The sequence below is a fragment of the Pituophis catenifer genome, unplaced genomic scaffold, assembly GCF_029215685.1.
Source record: "Pituophis catenifer annectens isolate HBS135680 unplaced genomic scaffold, rPitCat1.0.hap2 SCAF_3, whole genome shotgun sequence".
NCBI lineage: Eukaryota > Metazoa > Chordata > Lepidosauria > Squamata > Colubridae > Pituophis > Pituophis catenifer.
The window spans coordinates 176,174,989-176,191,888 of NW_027256883.1; the positions used below are offsets into that span (position 1 = coordinate 176,174,989).

Here is a 16,900-nt window from a genome sequence, read left to right on the forward strand (position 1 = left end):
TTCCAAATTTGTTATATTACAAAACAGAAACAATCCATAATCCAGCATCTTAAAAGATAAAACAATGATGAAAAATGATAGGAGCAAAAGTTTAAATTAGTAATATTAATATCCTTATACCAGAAAATTGTAATCCAATAAAGAACTAAGCCTTGTTTCTTCTTGTCAAATAAAAATATATGTGCATCTCAGATACATGAAATTTTCCTTGCTTCACAAACTGTTTCAGGCAAAATACTAATAAAGGTTGTTTGGCTTAATATGTTGTAATAATCCAGCTATTGTGGAGTATTAAGTATGGTTAGTGTTTCACAATTCTATCTATTTATGGCTATTCAATGGGTTATTGAATAAATACTCATTGAATAACCATAAATAGATTGAATTGCAAAACACTAAATAAACTCAATATATAGCTAAACTAGCCAGGAAAGCTAAATCAAACTTAATTTTTAATTACTCATAGTCTCAAACCATCTACCTATATCTACAGAAATCAAAACGGCACACAAAAGTTTAGGTGTGGCTCCCCCAAAGCCTTCCAAAATTTTCTTCTGAATTTTAATTTTAAATATATGGAGAGTATTCATATCAACTATTTAAATCATTTTATTTACATTTAAGCAAATCAATTTTATGTTAACTGAGTTTTATCCCCTTTTGAATGCTGCTCCCAGCATTCAGTCAAAGGCAATATGTAGCCGTTGGCTTGTATAAGATGGTATACGTCTGCCAAAAGTCATTGCTAACTCAGAATAATAAATTAAAAAACCAAATATTTGTAATTTGTAATATTTGTAGTTGTTTAGAAATGAATTGTGTGGGTATCTACTATATATGGTAAGAACTGAATTCATCTGTCTATATATTGCATATTCCTATATTCCAATTGCTATTTAGCAGCAATTTGGCAGGAAAGTAAGATGTAATGAAAAAGATTTGCTACATAAAAAGGCATTATTTTAGAATAATAACGTTGGGTAAATGCTATGTTGATTTTTTTTTAAAAAAAGAGAGGACAAAAGACATTTGATTTATGTTATGTTTGGAATTTGGAAGCAAAACTGCCATGATGCAATAATGAAAATCTGTTATAACTGCTTTACTGTATATCAATATGCCTATCAAATATTTCACTTACCTATCTGAAACTGCTCTCGCTTTTAAGAGTGCTGCTGTGTAACATATTGCTGCTGATTTTGGAAGGCTGATATCTATAGAACAATAAATTGTTGTCTTTAGATCCTAAAGTAAGAAACATTTCAAAATCATTCCTTCCCCGAACAGCAATTTATAGGGGAAATTATTTATATATTAGATATATGAGATTAAAATCTGAAAGACAAAAATCAATTATATACTTCTTACAATATTTCCACATTTAATATATTCAGGCAAGGTAGTGTTGCAGTGAGCATACTAGGTTTGGGCTGGGGAGATTTATTGATTGTTTTTACAAATTTATATAAACACACATCTCCCAATGGAACTCTAAGCAATGAATAAGCACATTAACATGTCCCTCTATAGGCAACAGGCTCCATTAACTCTATTGGCATTCCTACAACAGTGCCTAGGGGAAACAGAGACTTCATAGACTTTCAAAAGCCTCTCAGGGATGTGACCTTCCAAATCTCTAGGACAAAGCTATTCCATAGAGCAGGTACTATAATCAAGAAGCCTTGCTTCCAAAAACCCACCAGATGATACTCTTTTATCAAGGGAACCTGAAGCATGTCCACTCTACTGGATTTAGTGTAAGAGAGAGAAACCTTTGAACACTTGCAATCATGCAAATGACCTCAACCTATATACTCTAAATTACACTCAGAATATACTGGGACCCAGGTTAGCTCATCTAGTTACATGGGGTCTCCAATACTGCATGTGCTGCATCATTCTGGACCACCTAAATGTTCTGAATGCTCCTTAAGGGCAGCCCCATGTAGAGTGCGCTGCAATAACCCAACTGGCAGGTGATTAGGGTATGAGTGACAATGATCAGTGCCTCCCAATCTAGGAATGAGTGCAAATGGAACATAGGTTGCATTTGTGCAAAGGCCTATCTGGCCACAGCTGCCACCTGCTAAAGGTGCAGAAAGATTCCCGATCAAGCACCATGTCTGAGGAACTGTTAACCCATCCAAAATTAACAATGAAAAATCATTAGATTCATGGCAGAAGGGAAGGCTTAAAACCCACAGCCATTCAGTCTTGAACTAAAGAGATTCAAGTCCCCACTTGATCACAGAGCTCACTAAGTGACCCTTAGCAGTTACTTTTTCTCAGTTTAACCTATCTCATCAGTTCATGGTATAGAAATAAAAATGATATACAACCTTGAGCACCCAAGAAAAAAGTCAGGATATAAATGCAGTAGCAATGAATATAGTAATAATAATGGATTTCTACAACAAAAGTCCAGTGCTCCAAATAGTACACCTAAGGTTTTGTTATTTATTTATTTATTACATGTATTTATATGCCGCCATTCTCCCGAAGGACTCAGAACACAAGTTAAGAAACAAGTACAATAAAATCATAATTTAATCCAAATAATTAATTAGTAGTAAATAATAAAGCCCGGAATCAGTGTTAGCCTATTTGTTTGAAAAGCCAAGTCTTCAAGTCCCGACAGAAGGAGCGGAGATCAGGAGCCGTCCGGAGCTCAGTAGGTAATTCATTCCAGAGGGTGGGAGCACCCACAGAGAACGCCCTACCCCTGGGCACAGCAAGGTGACATTGGCTCACTGTCGGAACCCTGAGGAGAGCGGCCCTATGTGAGTGAACAGGACGGTGAGAGGCAGGCAGGAGAAGGTCATGTAAATATCCCGGACCTAAGTCATGAAGGGCCTTATAGTGAGGACTAGCACCTTGAAGCGGACCCGGAGAACCACTGGTAACCAGTGCAGCTCACGCAGGAGGGGTGTTATATGGGAGTAACAAGGGGCTCCCATAACAACCCGTGCAGCTGCATTCTGAATCAGCTGGAGTCTCCGGGTGCATCTCAGGGGCAGGCCCATGTAGAGGGAATTGCAGTAATCCAAGCGGGAAGTAACCAGGGCATGAGTGACTGTGCGAAGGTCATTTCGGTCCAGGAAAGGGCGCAACTGGTGCACCAGGCGAACCTGTGCGAAGGCCCCCCTGGTCACAGCCGTTAGATGGTCTTCTAGGGATAGCCAAGCATCTAGGAGGACACCCAAGTTGCGAGCCCTATCAACGGGTGCAAGTTTTTCCCCATCTATCAAAAGTGATGGAGCCTCTGAAACCCGAGATGCCGGCATCCACAGCCACTCAGTCTTAGAGGGATTGAGTTTGAGCCTGTTTCTGCCCATCCAGGCCCGTACCTCCTCCAGGCAACAGGACATCACGGAAAGGGCATCTCTGGGGTGGTCTGGGGTGGAGATATATAATTGGGTAACATCAGCATATTGATGATATCTCACCCCAAAGCCACGAATGATCTCACCCAGTGGCTTCATATAGATGTTAAAGAGCAGGGGGGAGAGAACTGATCCCTGAGGCACCCCACAATTAAGGGGCCTCGGGGTGGATCTCTGTCCTCCCGCCCATACAAACTGAAAGCGACCCAAGAGGTAGGAGGAAAACCACCGTAAGACAGTGCCTCCCACCCCTAACCCCACAAGTCGCTGCAGTAGGATACCATGGTCGATGGTATCAAAAGGTACTGAGAGGTCAAGTAGGACCAGGATGGAGGAACAACCCCCATCCCGAGCCTGCCAGAGATCATTCACCAGAGCGACCAATGCAGTTTCTGTGCTGTGACCGTGTCGGAAGCCTGATTGGTACGGGTCAAGGTATTCCGTTTCCTCCAGGAATTGTGGGAGCTGTTGAGCCACTACAGTCTCAACAACCTTTGCGATGAAGCGAAGGTTGGAAACGGGATGATAGTTATTAAGTGAGTCTGGATCCAGGGAAGGCTTCTTGAGGAGAGGTCGAACCACCGCCTCCTTAAGAGAGGTGGGGAAGTTCCCCTCTCTCAACGAAGCGTTGACAATTGCCTGGATCCAGTCACCTCTCTGGCAGCCGAAACCAACCAGGAGGGACAAGGGTCCAATAAGCAAGTGGAGGAACTAAGTTTGCCCACAATCCTGTCCACTTCCTTGACAGAAACAGGGTCAAACTCAATCCAGATATTATTCTCAAGACCCACCCTAGTCTCCCGATTGGATTCTGCCCAGTCAGAGTCCAATCCGATCCGGATGTGAGCGATTTTATCATGCAGAAACTGTACAAAATCCTCAGCTCTGCCCTGCAAAGGGTCTTCCCTCGCTCCCTGATTGAGGAGGGAGCGGTTCACACGAAACAGGGCTGCTGGGCGGTTTTCTGCAGATGCAATGAGGGCGGCGAAGTAGTGACGTTTCGCCACTTCCATCACCACTAGATAAGACCTAATATGGGTTCTTAAGTGTGTTCGGTCAGATTCAGATCGGGAGGACCTCCAACTCTCCTCTTAAGCGTCTTTTCCGACGTTTCATTTCCCGGAGCTCCATGGAAAACCAAGGAGCAATCCAGGATCTGCGTCGGGTTAGAGGCCGCAAAGGTGCGATTCTGTCCAAGGCGTCGGTAGCCACCCGTTCCCAGGATGCCACCAGAGCGTCAGCTGAATCGCAGGATTGAGAGGTGGGGAATGTCCCAAGCTCCTTTAAGAACCTTTCTGGGTCCATCAGGCGCTTAGGGCGGAACCATTTTATGGGTCCCGTCTCCCAGCGGCAGGGGTTGGCAGATTGAAAGTCTAGTCTAAGGAGGGAATGGTCAGTCCATGACAGGGGACTGATGGAAAGTTCCCCCTTACCATGACCATTTATCCACTGCCCAGAGAGAAAAACCAGGTCGAGTGTGTGTCCTCCCCTATGAGTTGGGCCCTGAATAACCTGAGTCAGGTCCATGGCTGCCATGAACTCCCGGATTGTCTCAGATGACTCACCAATCGAAGGCAGATTAAAATCTCCCACAACTAAAAGGCTGGGGAGTTCAAGTGCCACCTCAGACAAGACATCGAGCAGTGCGGGCAGGGCTGTGGCAACATAGCTGGGAGATAGGTATGTGACCAACAAGCCCGACTGAACTCCAGGGTCCCACTTCAATAGAAGAGACTCGCACCCGAGTTATGTTAAGCGATCTACCTAAGGAGTTTACAAAAGTAGGCCATAAGTAGTTTTAAAACAAATTTCCCTTGTTGTTATGATTTGAATTATAGGTACAACAAAGAGAGAAATGTGTGATCTATATTCTACTCTTTTGAACCAGTTGCAAGTTACTATTTTATTTCACAGTTCCATATTATCTATAATTTATTTTTCTGGATTTTTAAAGATCTACACAGCCAGTGGTTTTGCTTCATAAATTGCTTCCTAACATTCATTTATTTACCACAATCTTCTTTACTTCAAACAATCATCATCACCTAATTTTGTCCCCTACACAATCTTACTACCCTTCCCATTCCCACTGTTTATTGCCAATGCAGAAACATAAACTTCATAATTATTATACATTCTTACCATCATACTTTGCTAGAACTGCCTGGACATCAGCATAAGCTTGTAGCTCCAGAAGTGTTTCTAGGAGGTTTTCATGGATATTCAATACACTTAGGACAGGGAATTCTTTCATTAACTATAAACGGGGAGGAAAATATATTATGTACAATTATAGTTTTGGCAAAAAATGAGTGTAATTACACAGATGTAGACAATACAAATTAACGGGTCTTTTTAGTGCCAGAAGCTGAAAGGCAGAAGAGGATAAGCAAAACTTTTTGCCAACGTGCAGCTATACCACACACAAGCCCAACCAGTACAAGAGGAAAAAAATAAGCTGTGACTTCATTTAAACTGGCACCAAGACACAAAAATCCAACCCAGCTCTTAAAACAAGCAAAGTCATCTAATTTGAAAAGTCCTAAAGTGAAAATGACTGGAAATGCATCCTGATAATCCTTAACATCCAAATGAATCAGAAGGTAGAGGCCACCATAATCCATAATCACTTTTAAAAAGCATTCATATGCAATAGTGATGTAGAAAATATTGTGAATTTAAAAAGATCAATTTTCAAGTTATGAAGACTGTAAGCTGACAACAGTCATTTTGACTGTGGCAGACAGTAGTATAATAAATAATTTCAAAAACTGTTATTTCAAATTAATTACATCTGTTTCATACTCAAAACTGATTAATTTGATCATCCTATGACCTGTTCTGAGTTCAATTTACATGCCCTTACTATGCAAATTTAAACCATCCTTATAATTATTTTTTAATCATAATATATCACAGATTTTCTTTTACTTAATAAATTAAAACAACTAAAAATAAGAAAATGAAAAAGCACTATTTATTTAAACACTTCCGTGTAAATAACTTACTTACATCCCTCATCATTTTTGCTGCTTCTTTAATTCTTCCAAGCTTTCTTGCACACATAGCTAGTCTTCTTTTCACATAAACCAACACATTGGTATCTCTTCCTGAAAAGAGATTCACCTAATGTATCATTGTCAAAAGTAACCATTGTCTCTGAGTTTTATTTACATATGCACAGTATATCTTATTTTGTTTAAATATACTTAGTGACCATAAAAACATAAAATGCAGAGCATACCAGTAAATATGACATGTTTTACTTTCATTTTTAATACTCAATATACATGAGATTCTAAAAGAATACTATTACATTGGGAGAAAATATATTTCATGCAGATGTTGCTATATACATAAAGATTACGTTTGAAAAAAATAAAAGATATATTCTTTTAAATATTCATTTGTTCATCACTCTTGTAACTTTGAATGTTTGCTGAACAAAGAATCATTGAGGAAGTTGTGATAGAATTTGCACCTGAAGAAGCAGAGGGGAATCTTCACAGCATAGCTTTCTCAGGGAAAAGGAAAAGGATTTCAGAGAAAATCCCAAATTAAGATACTGTGCTGGAGGGGAAAAGGTTCAGGGTAGCCACACACTAGAATCTCTTGGGCTATATCTATTAAGGTAGAGTTATAGTTTGGCAAGTAAACACTGAAGCAAATAAAGCATGGGACACAATTGGATTTCACTCTGTCATCTTTGGGCTTGACAGATTATCTGTCAAATGGACACTCATAAATTGCTCAGTCAGATCAATTTTACTGCTTTCTGTTGCACTAAAATTAAAATGTACAGTAATCGGTTCTATGATTTACAATTTTGTGTTATATTGTTTTTAACCCCAGATCAATGAAATAGTATTAGTCTTTGTGTTAAAGATTACAGTGAGACCAATCTCAAATCTACCGATTTCAAACAATTTGCACAACAATACTTACTAAGCTGTGCCTCATGGTGTGGATTTTGTGAACTGCTATGTTGAGACTTTTTATAAACTGTTTCTCCTGCCCTCAGAGCTTGTTTAAAGTATTTTTCAGCTTCTAAAATAGTAGTTGCTTCTTCCTCAGCCAGAAGAATGTATGCTGTGGCACAGCTGAAAGGGAAAGGGAAAATTTTGGAAGCCACCCAGTGAGTCGGATGGTATATGAATGTAATAAATAAACAATGGAATATTGTGTTTAAATAGAAACAAGTTTAGGATTTATTTTGAATTTGGATATTATAATAATAGCAATTAAGATTTTCTGAAAGGAAACTTGTAATAAATCTGAGTAAGGCATGTGCTTTCCTAGTTCACTCACTGAAGGCAATATAGTCAATAAGCATATATTGACTTCCACTTGTACTTTCTTTTCAAGAACTAAATGGCAGATCCAGATCCAGTTATCTTCACATTATTCTTCATACTTCATTTGAAGAGTTCAGCCTCTAAAAAAATCTTATAATTTATTTAAAGAACTGAACAACATGGGACAACTTTCAAGAAATTAGAATGGTTATTACACATATCATTTAAAGTCTGCTAACAATATGACTAGGTAATGTAAAATTATATTTATGCCTTAAATTTAAACTAAAATTCTAACATTCAGAATTTTAATTCAATTCTTTTTAGACCACGGCTGTACCAACTTTTTCACTTGCCTAGACCACATAGAGTAAAGAGGTGTTGTCTTGGCTTGCATATAAAGTATATAATATACTTAAAGTATATAAATAACAAGCTTCCTTTATTTTTGTACATTTTTTATTATATCTTGTGGGGCCACATTAATAGCTGTCCAGGGCCACATGTGGCCCTCGGGCCATAGGTTGGACACACCTGGTTTAGAATGAGCATGCAAACTTACTCATTATTTAATTCTAAAGCTTGATACGCTGCTTTGATTCGGGCCTGAGGATTCCTTTCCCGCCATGCCTTCTGCATAACTATTTAAACAAAATAATTTATGTAAAAATTAAATAAATATTCATGCAAGAAACACATTTCAGGAAAATAAAACTAACTAAGAGAATACTACACATTTCCATGAAAATAAATGTCCAATTGAATTTTATGTATATGTTTTCTAAGAAGAAAATGTTTTTAAAAAAGTGATTAACAAAAATATACAAAAGTAACAATTACATTCCTCAGGGTTTTTTTTACAAATGACCCTAATTATTTCTTTCTCCCTGCCAATAACAATAGCACTTAAGACTTATATACCACTCCATTATACTTTACATCCCTCTCTAAGCAGTTTACAATGTCCAACAATCCGGGTCCTCATTTTACCAACCTTGGAAGGATAGAAGGCTGAGTCAACCTTGAGCAGGTCAGAATTGAACTGCTGGCAATCGGCAGAATTAGCCTGCAATACTGAATTCTAATCACTTTGCCATCAAGACAGGCAGTTTGGACTAGATGACTTGAATTTGTTTCTTTCTCTTGCTTTGCACTGAGGTTATTTAGCTATTATATCAGAATACTATGCTGAGGATCTCGTTCACTTGTAAGAGGGTAAGTGAGAAAGATCCTCAGTATAGGAGTCCGATATTATAGCTAAACTAATTTAAACAAAAAACCAAAAAAAGCTCTAATTGTGAAAAAGGTTATAAGCAAAAGATTGTGATCTGAAAAAACTATCTACACCTGCCCTAATCAGAAAAATCAACATTACCAAGATCCATGTGGCTAACTCCAAGACAAATATATGCAAGATTGCAGTCTGAAAATCTGATTGTCTTTAATGTTAGCAAGAATCCATATATGTTTCCTTTGGAAACAAAAATGTAACTGTCCATCAAGAATAATGTGAAAAATGCTGAAAGAACTTTTTGGAAGCAAAAAGTTAGCTTTGGCTTGGTTAATGAGATAATAGACTACATTAATATAATAAAAATCCTGCTCTTTTAGCAATGAACATTATCACTAAAGTAACTTATAGACAGTAAGCTATAATTGATAGATGAATTGGAAAGCATTAATGCATTAATTGCCAAAAAATTGGTGTACAACACTGAGTGTCTTTGTTTTTCTTTTCTTTTTTAAAAAAGGCATAGGTAATATATAACTCCCACAGAGAAATAGCATGATGAGAAGTTGTAAAATATCAGGCTCATTTTTTACAGACATTCATAAATAATACAATTTTTCATCTTTGCTATTTCAAATTTACAAACTTGACAAAAATGACAAAGCTTCAGAAAATGACTGTGTTACCGTTGAAATGCTGAAAGCTGGTGGTCACAGTTTACACAAGATGCTAGCAAAACTATAATCTAGATGCCTCAGAGAAGAAAAAATACCTGTTGCATGGAAAAATGTTGAAGTCATTCATACACAAGAAAGCTTAATTTGGCTTAAAAACAAACCCAAAAAAGAGCCAGGTTATATTTAATAAATTCACCAAACAAAGACATTTTTTATATCTGGGAAAGAACTAGATGTAGTAGACCACTACATATACCTTGATCAACAGATCTAAATGGAAGGTGATACAATATAGGAAATTGAATGGCATGTTAAATGTGGTTGGTAGGCATTAGGCAAGCTAAGCATAATTTTCAAGAACTTCTCCTGAAAAGTTTTTGATCAGTGTGATCGAAAACTTGAAACATGGACACTAATTTCACAATCGATACAAGAGCTATGAGTGATATCCTTATTCACATTTTTTCTTCTTTTACAAAGAAAAATAAATTATACCTGCATCTGAAGGCCTAAGAGAGTCTGTTTCACAGGTAAAAAAACTCTGATGATCCTGAGCAGATAAGTTCATATCATAATATGTTAGTGGCTCCTTTCCTGTCACCCATGTATATCTTCAAGAGGAAAAAAATGACCTTCATTAAATTCTTAATTCTACGTATATCCTTATATGTATTTCAGAAATAGTTTCTTCTAAATGAAAGTACTTTTAAAATTTTCTTTAATGCCTTCTAGTCAGTCCTGAGCCTAGAGAACTGCATGGAATAATCCATATAGTTTTTTTTAGCAATAGTTTCAGTTTATTATTTATTTAATTTATTTATTTTTAAGGTTGTCTTATTTTTAGGGCTAAGAATGTGAATGACCCAATAATACCTCACTGACTTTGTGTCTAAGGACTAAGGACTCTCAGTCTCCCATTTTCTACTAGTGCCATTAATTGGGCTCTCAAGCATATATTATACTTCAGCCTTAAAGAATTTCACACAAGAAACAGACATGTAAGAAGTATATTTAACTGAATAGCTTGTTCTTTTTTTCTGTGCATCATGATCTAGACTAAAAAATAGTAGCCTAAGAAAGAATAGAGAGACTTAGAGAAAGTCTTTATCATAAATTTCCTGGCTGGGATTTCAGAATAGAAGTACACTGAAATTCATGATAACAATTATTTTAATAATATTCTGTAAATAATAAATTCATGGTATCCATTCAAACAATTATTTCCACAAAAAATGAAGAAAATAATTATCTGTATATGATTACCTGTGCAAACATTAATCTGCCATATCTTTGGGTATATAATTTTGAACTAATGGCTTTCTTTTTATCGTTTTAAACAAATAAGGTATAAAAGAAATACAATCATTGGGTACCTGTTATATTCTGCTCCTCTAAAGAGATTGAGTGGATTTCTCCATACTTTGCACTCTGTTTTAGAAAAAGATAATTTAGTCTTAAAATTAAACTAGAACTACTCTTACTTAATAAAGCTATCTTTCTGAAACCTGAAAGTGGGAGATCACTAAATCCAAACTACATCCAAGTATAAAAAAATAAAAACAGAACTTTTACTTCACACTGGGGTGCCTTTGAGTCAGTCCTGAGACCTGGCCACTGCCTGGATAAGTCCATGTAGTTTTTCTTGGAAATATTTTTGAAGTGGTTTGCCATTGCCTTCTTCCTAAGGTTGAGAATGATTAGCCCAGTCATCCAGTCATACCTAGAATTTAGTCTCCCAGTTTCTAGCCTGGTCCTTTTAATCGCTACACTCAAAGTGGCGATTTTATCTTTAAAATTAGTGTAAGCCTAAAATTGAAATGAGCTTCTCACATGGATCTAAAATTAAGTATGAATAACAGTTTACAGTTAAACTACGTATCATGCAGAATCAGAATGAATGCTAGACAGAAGATTGGCAAAAATGAATAAACGAGCAGGTCTGTCCTATTTCTGATTTTTCAAATTGTACTTTGAATGATTATCCATTTCTTTAAGAAAGATTTTCAGTGCAGAATACATGAAAAAACAAAAAAGTGACAAATAGATGCTCCTGAATCACAAATCATACAGTTTGGCAATTAACAGATTTTCATGATTCCAAATACTAATCAAATCAATCAAAAACTTAAGCCAATATCTTTTGTTTTTCATTTCTTTTTCATGCATATGTATGTATGTATGTATGTATGTATGTATGTATGTATGTATCTCCCTTATACAAGTTACTTAAATAACTTAAATATATAGGGTAGTTACTAAGTACATTTACAGAAAGCCAAATATTAGAAACAATCACCTGAGAGATTTTGTCTGTTCATTTCATTTTCTCCACTAGCAGCGGAAAAATTTGCCTGTGCAGAACTAGCGTTCTCTGCCCCTCCAATGAGGGGTCGCAAATGACTCACAGAAACCTGTTCAATAAAAGACATGCCATATTTTCTGAAGTACCACCATTCAAATATCTGTAACAAGAAACAGAAAAATATATGGAATGCAATTATTATGACTGGTTGCACAGAGAGAGAGAGATTTAAACTGGATTTGGCATTTTTATTGACTTATAATATTTTTATCCTGCCTTTTCATTTACCCTTCAACAGAAAAAACTAACAATTTCCTCACAACTAACCAGACATTAAAACAGAATACAGTATCTCAAAACTTTTCTTTTTCATGTCAGAAAGAAAATATATTTAATAGTTGGCTTCATGTTCAAGTGGTCAATCAGTACTATACTACATAGGAATCTGAGAACTCATTTTCTATTTCACAAAATGAGCCTCAACATATGAGATATACATAATCTAAACAAACAAATAATTGTTCTGAGTAAATCACAAGCCACTTAACTTTCAGAATTCCTCACAGATGAGTTTTTTGTAATTTTATAAACATTTTTCCTTGCAAGACTATATTTCTTATTCTATCAAATAGCACCATCTGGAGTTCAGCTAGTATACCAGATGCACTGTATTTTCAATTTAGCGCTAGCAGAGTTTGCATAAAATTTAATTTTAAAAATCTACAGCTTTGATGAAATGATACATCAAATTATATTAGGCATGGTCATCATATTCCACATATTGTAAAAATTTAAAAAGATACCTAATTCATTCTTGTTTGCTGTATACATAAATATAGCATGTTTTTAAAATTACCTTCTCTGCTTAGAGCAGAAATGTAACAATAGCAGGGACAAACATAGTTTAATCCTCAAAGGGAACCAAGGAACCAAGTTTTTATTTTCAGTTCAATGAACATAGGGTTGCTTATACCTTTAGACAATTGAAATTGATGGGATTCAAATAAGATTAACTTAAGGCAGATTCATATCAATGAGTCTGTTCCAAGTATGACAACAACCGAAACTAACTTCTCGGGAAAAATGATGAGGTCAATACAGTAAAATCAGTCTTATATGAATATGTAAAACATTCCTCTAATACTCAGTTTGTTTCCAGTGTTTTCAAAAACTATGAACTCAAGCAACAATTTAGCTCACTTCTATATTGCTTGATTAGTTAAGGAACACAGAAATGCAGAAAAATACTTACAAATATCAGACCAGATATCAAGGATGAAGTCCCCGTAAGTGCAACATAGAATTTTGGAGTCAGTGTGCTCAAGAAAACAGTCACTGCCAATGAAAAGATAAGTCTTGTTAGTTAATACAGTTGGATTTCACAATCTTCAGGCTAAGAAAATGATGACTATATTAAGCAAGGCAAGTGGTCTTGTTCACACATATTACAATATAAACCATGGCTAAAACAACCAAACTTCTGGATTCATCCATCACACGAAGCTAACACCATACCAATCACAATATGGCACAACTTACTGTATTTCCCAGCCAGTGTTAAGAATTAATCTCTATTATGAGAAATTCAATAATTTAAAATAAATAGCTGAAAATACCCTGTAATGTTTTAGTGAATAAACTCAAGACCTTATCTAGGTAAGATTAAATCCAAGAACCTCTACCTTGAGAGTTATAAATGAAAAGAGTGAAAACATAACAGTAATAAGGTAATGGAACAATAGCATAAGCAATGAAAAAAAACAATGATTCAGTGATATGAGAATAAAAATTAGTCAGGTGAGGAAGCCGGGAGCGAGGAGGGAGGTTGGGTTTTCTATTAACCACCTTCAGTGTAGTATTTCCCCATTGGGTCCCCAGCCCAACAGGCACAGCCAGGTCTTCAGGCTCTTAGGGAAGGATATTGTGCAAATCTAGCCAACTGTAATTCAATAAACAATGGCTAAATGATCCATGACTGACAACATATGCTCTAAGTATGTTATTTTTGCAAAATAAATTCAAAACATGCAGAAACAAAATATATGAAGTTATTCAATTCAAGTCAGTGATGAACTAATCAAAAATAAACCTACGACCCATTATGTTGAGAAAATTGCTTTTCTTTTGTTTGCTTGTCTCTTTGACTGATTACTGCCATCTGTTTGCATGTTGCAGTTTTCCTGGCAACTTTACAGAAGCGGTTTGCCACTGCCTTCTTCCCAGGGCTGAGATAGTGGCTGACCCAAAGTTATCCAGCCCCATGCAGGACTGGAACCCATATTCTTAGTTTCTAGCTTGCTATCTTTAACAATTATTCAAACTGGCTGTCATGTATTGTAGGACTTACTTATGAATAAATCTGGTTAGAATTTAGCTATATAATATAACCTAGGGTTGGCGAACCTTTTCAGCACCGAATGCCAAAATGGGAGCGCACACGCACAATGGCCGGAAACCGGAAGAGCAGTTCCCCAGCGTGCATGCGTGTGCTGAAAAGCTGAGCTTCCGGTTTCCGGCATGCGCACACACGCTGGACACTTGATTTTCCAGTTTCCGGTGCTCCCGTATGCATGAAGACCAGCTGGCCGGCGCACATGTGCACACCGGAAACCGGTAGAACAATGGACAACGGCTGGTGTGCCCGGAGAGATAGCTCTGCGTACTTCCGGCACGCATGCCATAGGTTCGCCATCACCGATCTAACCTATACAGATAATTCCTCAAATATACCTACTTAGTTTATAATGTCAAAGGCTATATATTTAAAATAATGGATCTTCCATGTTTGGGTATCACAGAATCTCCAGTAAACTTCCAAAGCCAATTAAGAAGCACTGTATGGGGAAAAAACAATACACATGTCCCTAAATCCTACTTAGCATATAATGCAAATTTAACCATAGCCTTTAGGGTTTTAGACTATTCATGCTCTAAAAAATTATTTTTTAAATCAGATCCAGTTACAATAGTTGATTAACATTTGACAGATCTAGCTAATGTCATACAATTAGTACAGTTAGCTTCATTTACAGCAAAAGGTTCTTTCACTGCATTTGAAATGACAATATACATAGAGCAAATCTCACATTCAGCCAAAAATTTAGAGAAAGGACATTAAGCATTTATATGGCATCTAAAAGAATAAAAAACATTGCATTTTGTTTCCCTGGGGCAAAGAAGTAAGTTTCCTTTCCAAGTGTCTTTGATCAAACACACAGAACATTTAAGGTTATCAGCGAGAAACATATTACCATTTTACTGTTTTGTTGTAACTACCAGCTGCTAAATTTGCAATCTTATGCATAACTTGGTAGTAAAATGCACTACACTCAACAGTAATATGGGGGGGGGATCTCTAGAAGCTTTTGTCAAGATACAAATTAGAATTGTTAATCTCTAGTTAAAATAAATGGACAATTTTTTAAAAAAGAAAACGTACTGGGGATGAGAAATGCTTATCAATTTGCCATTTTCTAATAAAAGTTTAAGAGACTGGTGTAAGTGCCTAAGTTAAGATCAGGTTTTTGAATTTTTGATGACACTAGGCATCTTCGTGCTAACTTTTCACCCTCCAGGGCTTACAAAAACGAACAATTTTTTAAAGAAAAGAAAAAAAGCACAGACCCAAATATTTAAAAAGGAATTAAAATACAATACCATTGATGAAAAGTGGGGAATTCAAGAGGCCGTTGACTGCTAGAAACAACCAGACCTCTGGAGAGTGGAAACATTTAAAAATGAACACTAGAGGAAAAAAAATATATGCAAGAGCTGAAACTGAGAATCTGAAGGGGGAAATCCTTTGGGATTTATTCTAATTTTTCTGTAGGCTACTACCCTCAAAATACACTTTCCAAACTCTGCTTGGGATAAATAAGCGCGGCAGCTGTGATCACCAGGATTCAAACCCAGCATAAATGAGTAGAGATAGTATCTCTGATCATGTGTAAAGTTCTTAAACGCTCCAATATTACCAATACAAAACTGCAGGGCAGCGACTGGTCAGGCTCGGCTCTCCCTCAAAACTGGTTCCTCGACCCCGACCTTAAAGAGCCCTCCGTAGGCTCCCCCGTCCCCGCCACCTTATTTCCTTTGCCCCGACAGAGCTGCTTTACAACCCCGGCGCGACCGTTCCCTTACCTGCCACTAAGTTGTCCCGCAGTCGGAGCGGGCCCCGCAAGAAATAAAGGAGACCCAGCACCGCCAGGAAGCCGAATGACCGCGCCCAGGGCCCTGCAGCCAGCCTCAGCCGCTCCCATCGCCGAGGGCCGGGCCCAAGGCCAGGCGACTGGGAGAGAGACGGCGCGGCATCCTCATTCACAGGACTATTCTCCGCCATGACTCCCGCCCTCGGCTTGCCGAGGCCTGGCTGGCTGAAGGAGGCAGGGAGGGCGGGATCAAGCAGGCGCGCCGCCCAGGCCGCTTCAACCCCTTTGATGGAAGCCGGCGCGAGCGGCGGGTAGGTGGGGAGCCGGATAGGCGCCCCCGCCGGTTCCCTCTTCTCTTCCCTCGTTCGGATTCTTTCAGACGGGCAGCTGTCTCGTTTGCTTCATCGGGACTGCCGTCCCTGCTCGCGCTGTTGTTAAACCCAGCTACATCTTGCATGGGATATGCCGATATGTTGGATATGTTATCTGATTTTCTGATAGGTCCGTTAAGAAATCAGGACTAATATATTGGGTTGAGCACCAGGTTTATTATTTGCGCGTAGACAGGTATTTGGAGAGAAATTGGGAGGGGGGGGGAAGAAAAACGCTACTCATGAAACGCTGCTTTGCAATTTGAACCAAAGTGATTCGGCTGCAGTTATTGGCTGAGCAGAAACAAAAAACCGGGATTGGGCCCGCGGAGGCGGCCTTAATGAGCGAAAGTGTAGGATAAGCATCCACGTTTCAAAAGTTGTTCTTTCCAACGGACTTTTGAGGCGCCCAGCAGCCCTGCATGGCAAAGAGCGGCCACAAGCGCCAGTTGACAGCGCGCATCCGTCTCTTCCTTCCTAACAAGGCAATAAG

General features: G+C 37.9%; 1 protein-coding gene across 3 annotated transcripts in view; it reads right to left on the reverse strand.

The window, feature by feature from the left end:
• ST7L (suppression of tumorigenicity 7 like) overlaps positions 1-16,227 on the reverse strand; it is a 42,068-nt gene extending 25,841 nt beyond the window's left edge. For all 3 annotated transcript variants that reach the window (XR_011600177.1, XM_070939832.1, XM_070939833.1), the window contains exons 1-10: positions 16,029-16,227; positions 13,141-13,223; positions 11,883-12,048; positions 10,960-11,014; positions 10,082-10,197; positions 8,241-8,319; positions 7,329-7,483; positions 6,396-6,493; positions 5,526-5,640; positions 1,142-1,214 (exon numbers count right to left, since the gene is read on the reverse strand). Coding sequence is in view for 2 of the 3 variants with exons in the window: in XM_070939832.1 (XP_070795933.1) it covers positions 1,142-1,214; positions 5,526-5,640; positions 6,396-6,493; positions 7,329-7,483; positions 8,241-8,319; positions 10,082-10,197; positions 10,960-11,014; positions 11,883-12,048; positions 13,141-13,223; positions 16,029-16,227 (1,139 nt within the window). In the remaining variant the exon portion in view is untranslated. The remainder of the gene's footprint in view (positions 1-1,141; positions 1,215-5,525; positions 5,641-6,395; positions 6,494-7,328; positions 7,484-8,240; positions 8,320-10,081; positions 10,198-10,959; positions 11,015-11,882; positions 12,049-13,140; positions 13,224-16,028) is intronic.
• Between the last annotated feature and the right edge of the window lie 673 nt (positions 16,228-16,900).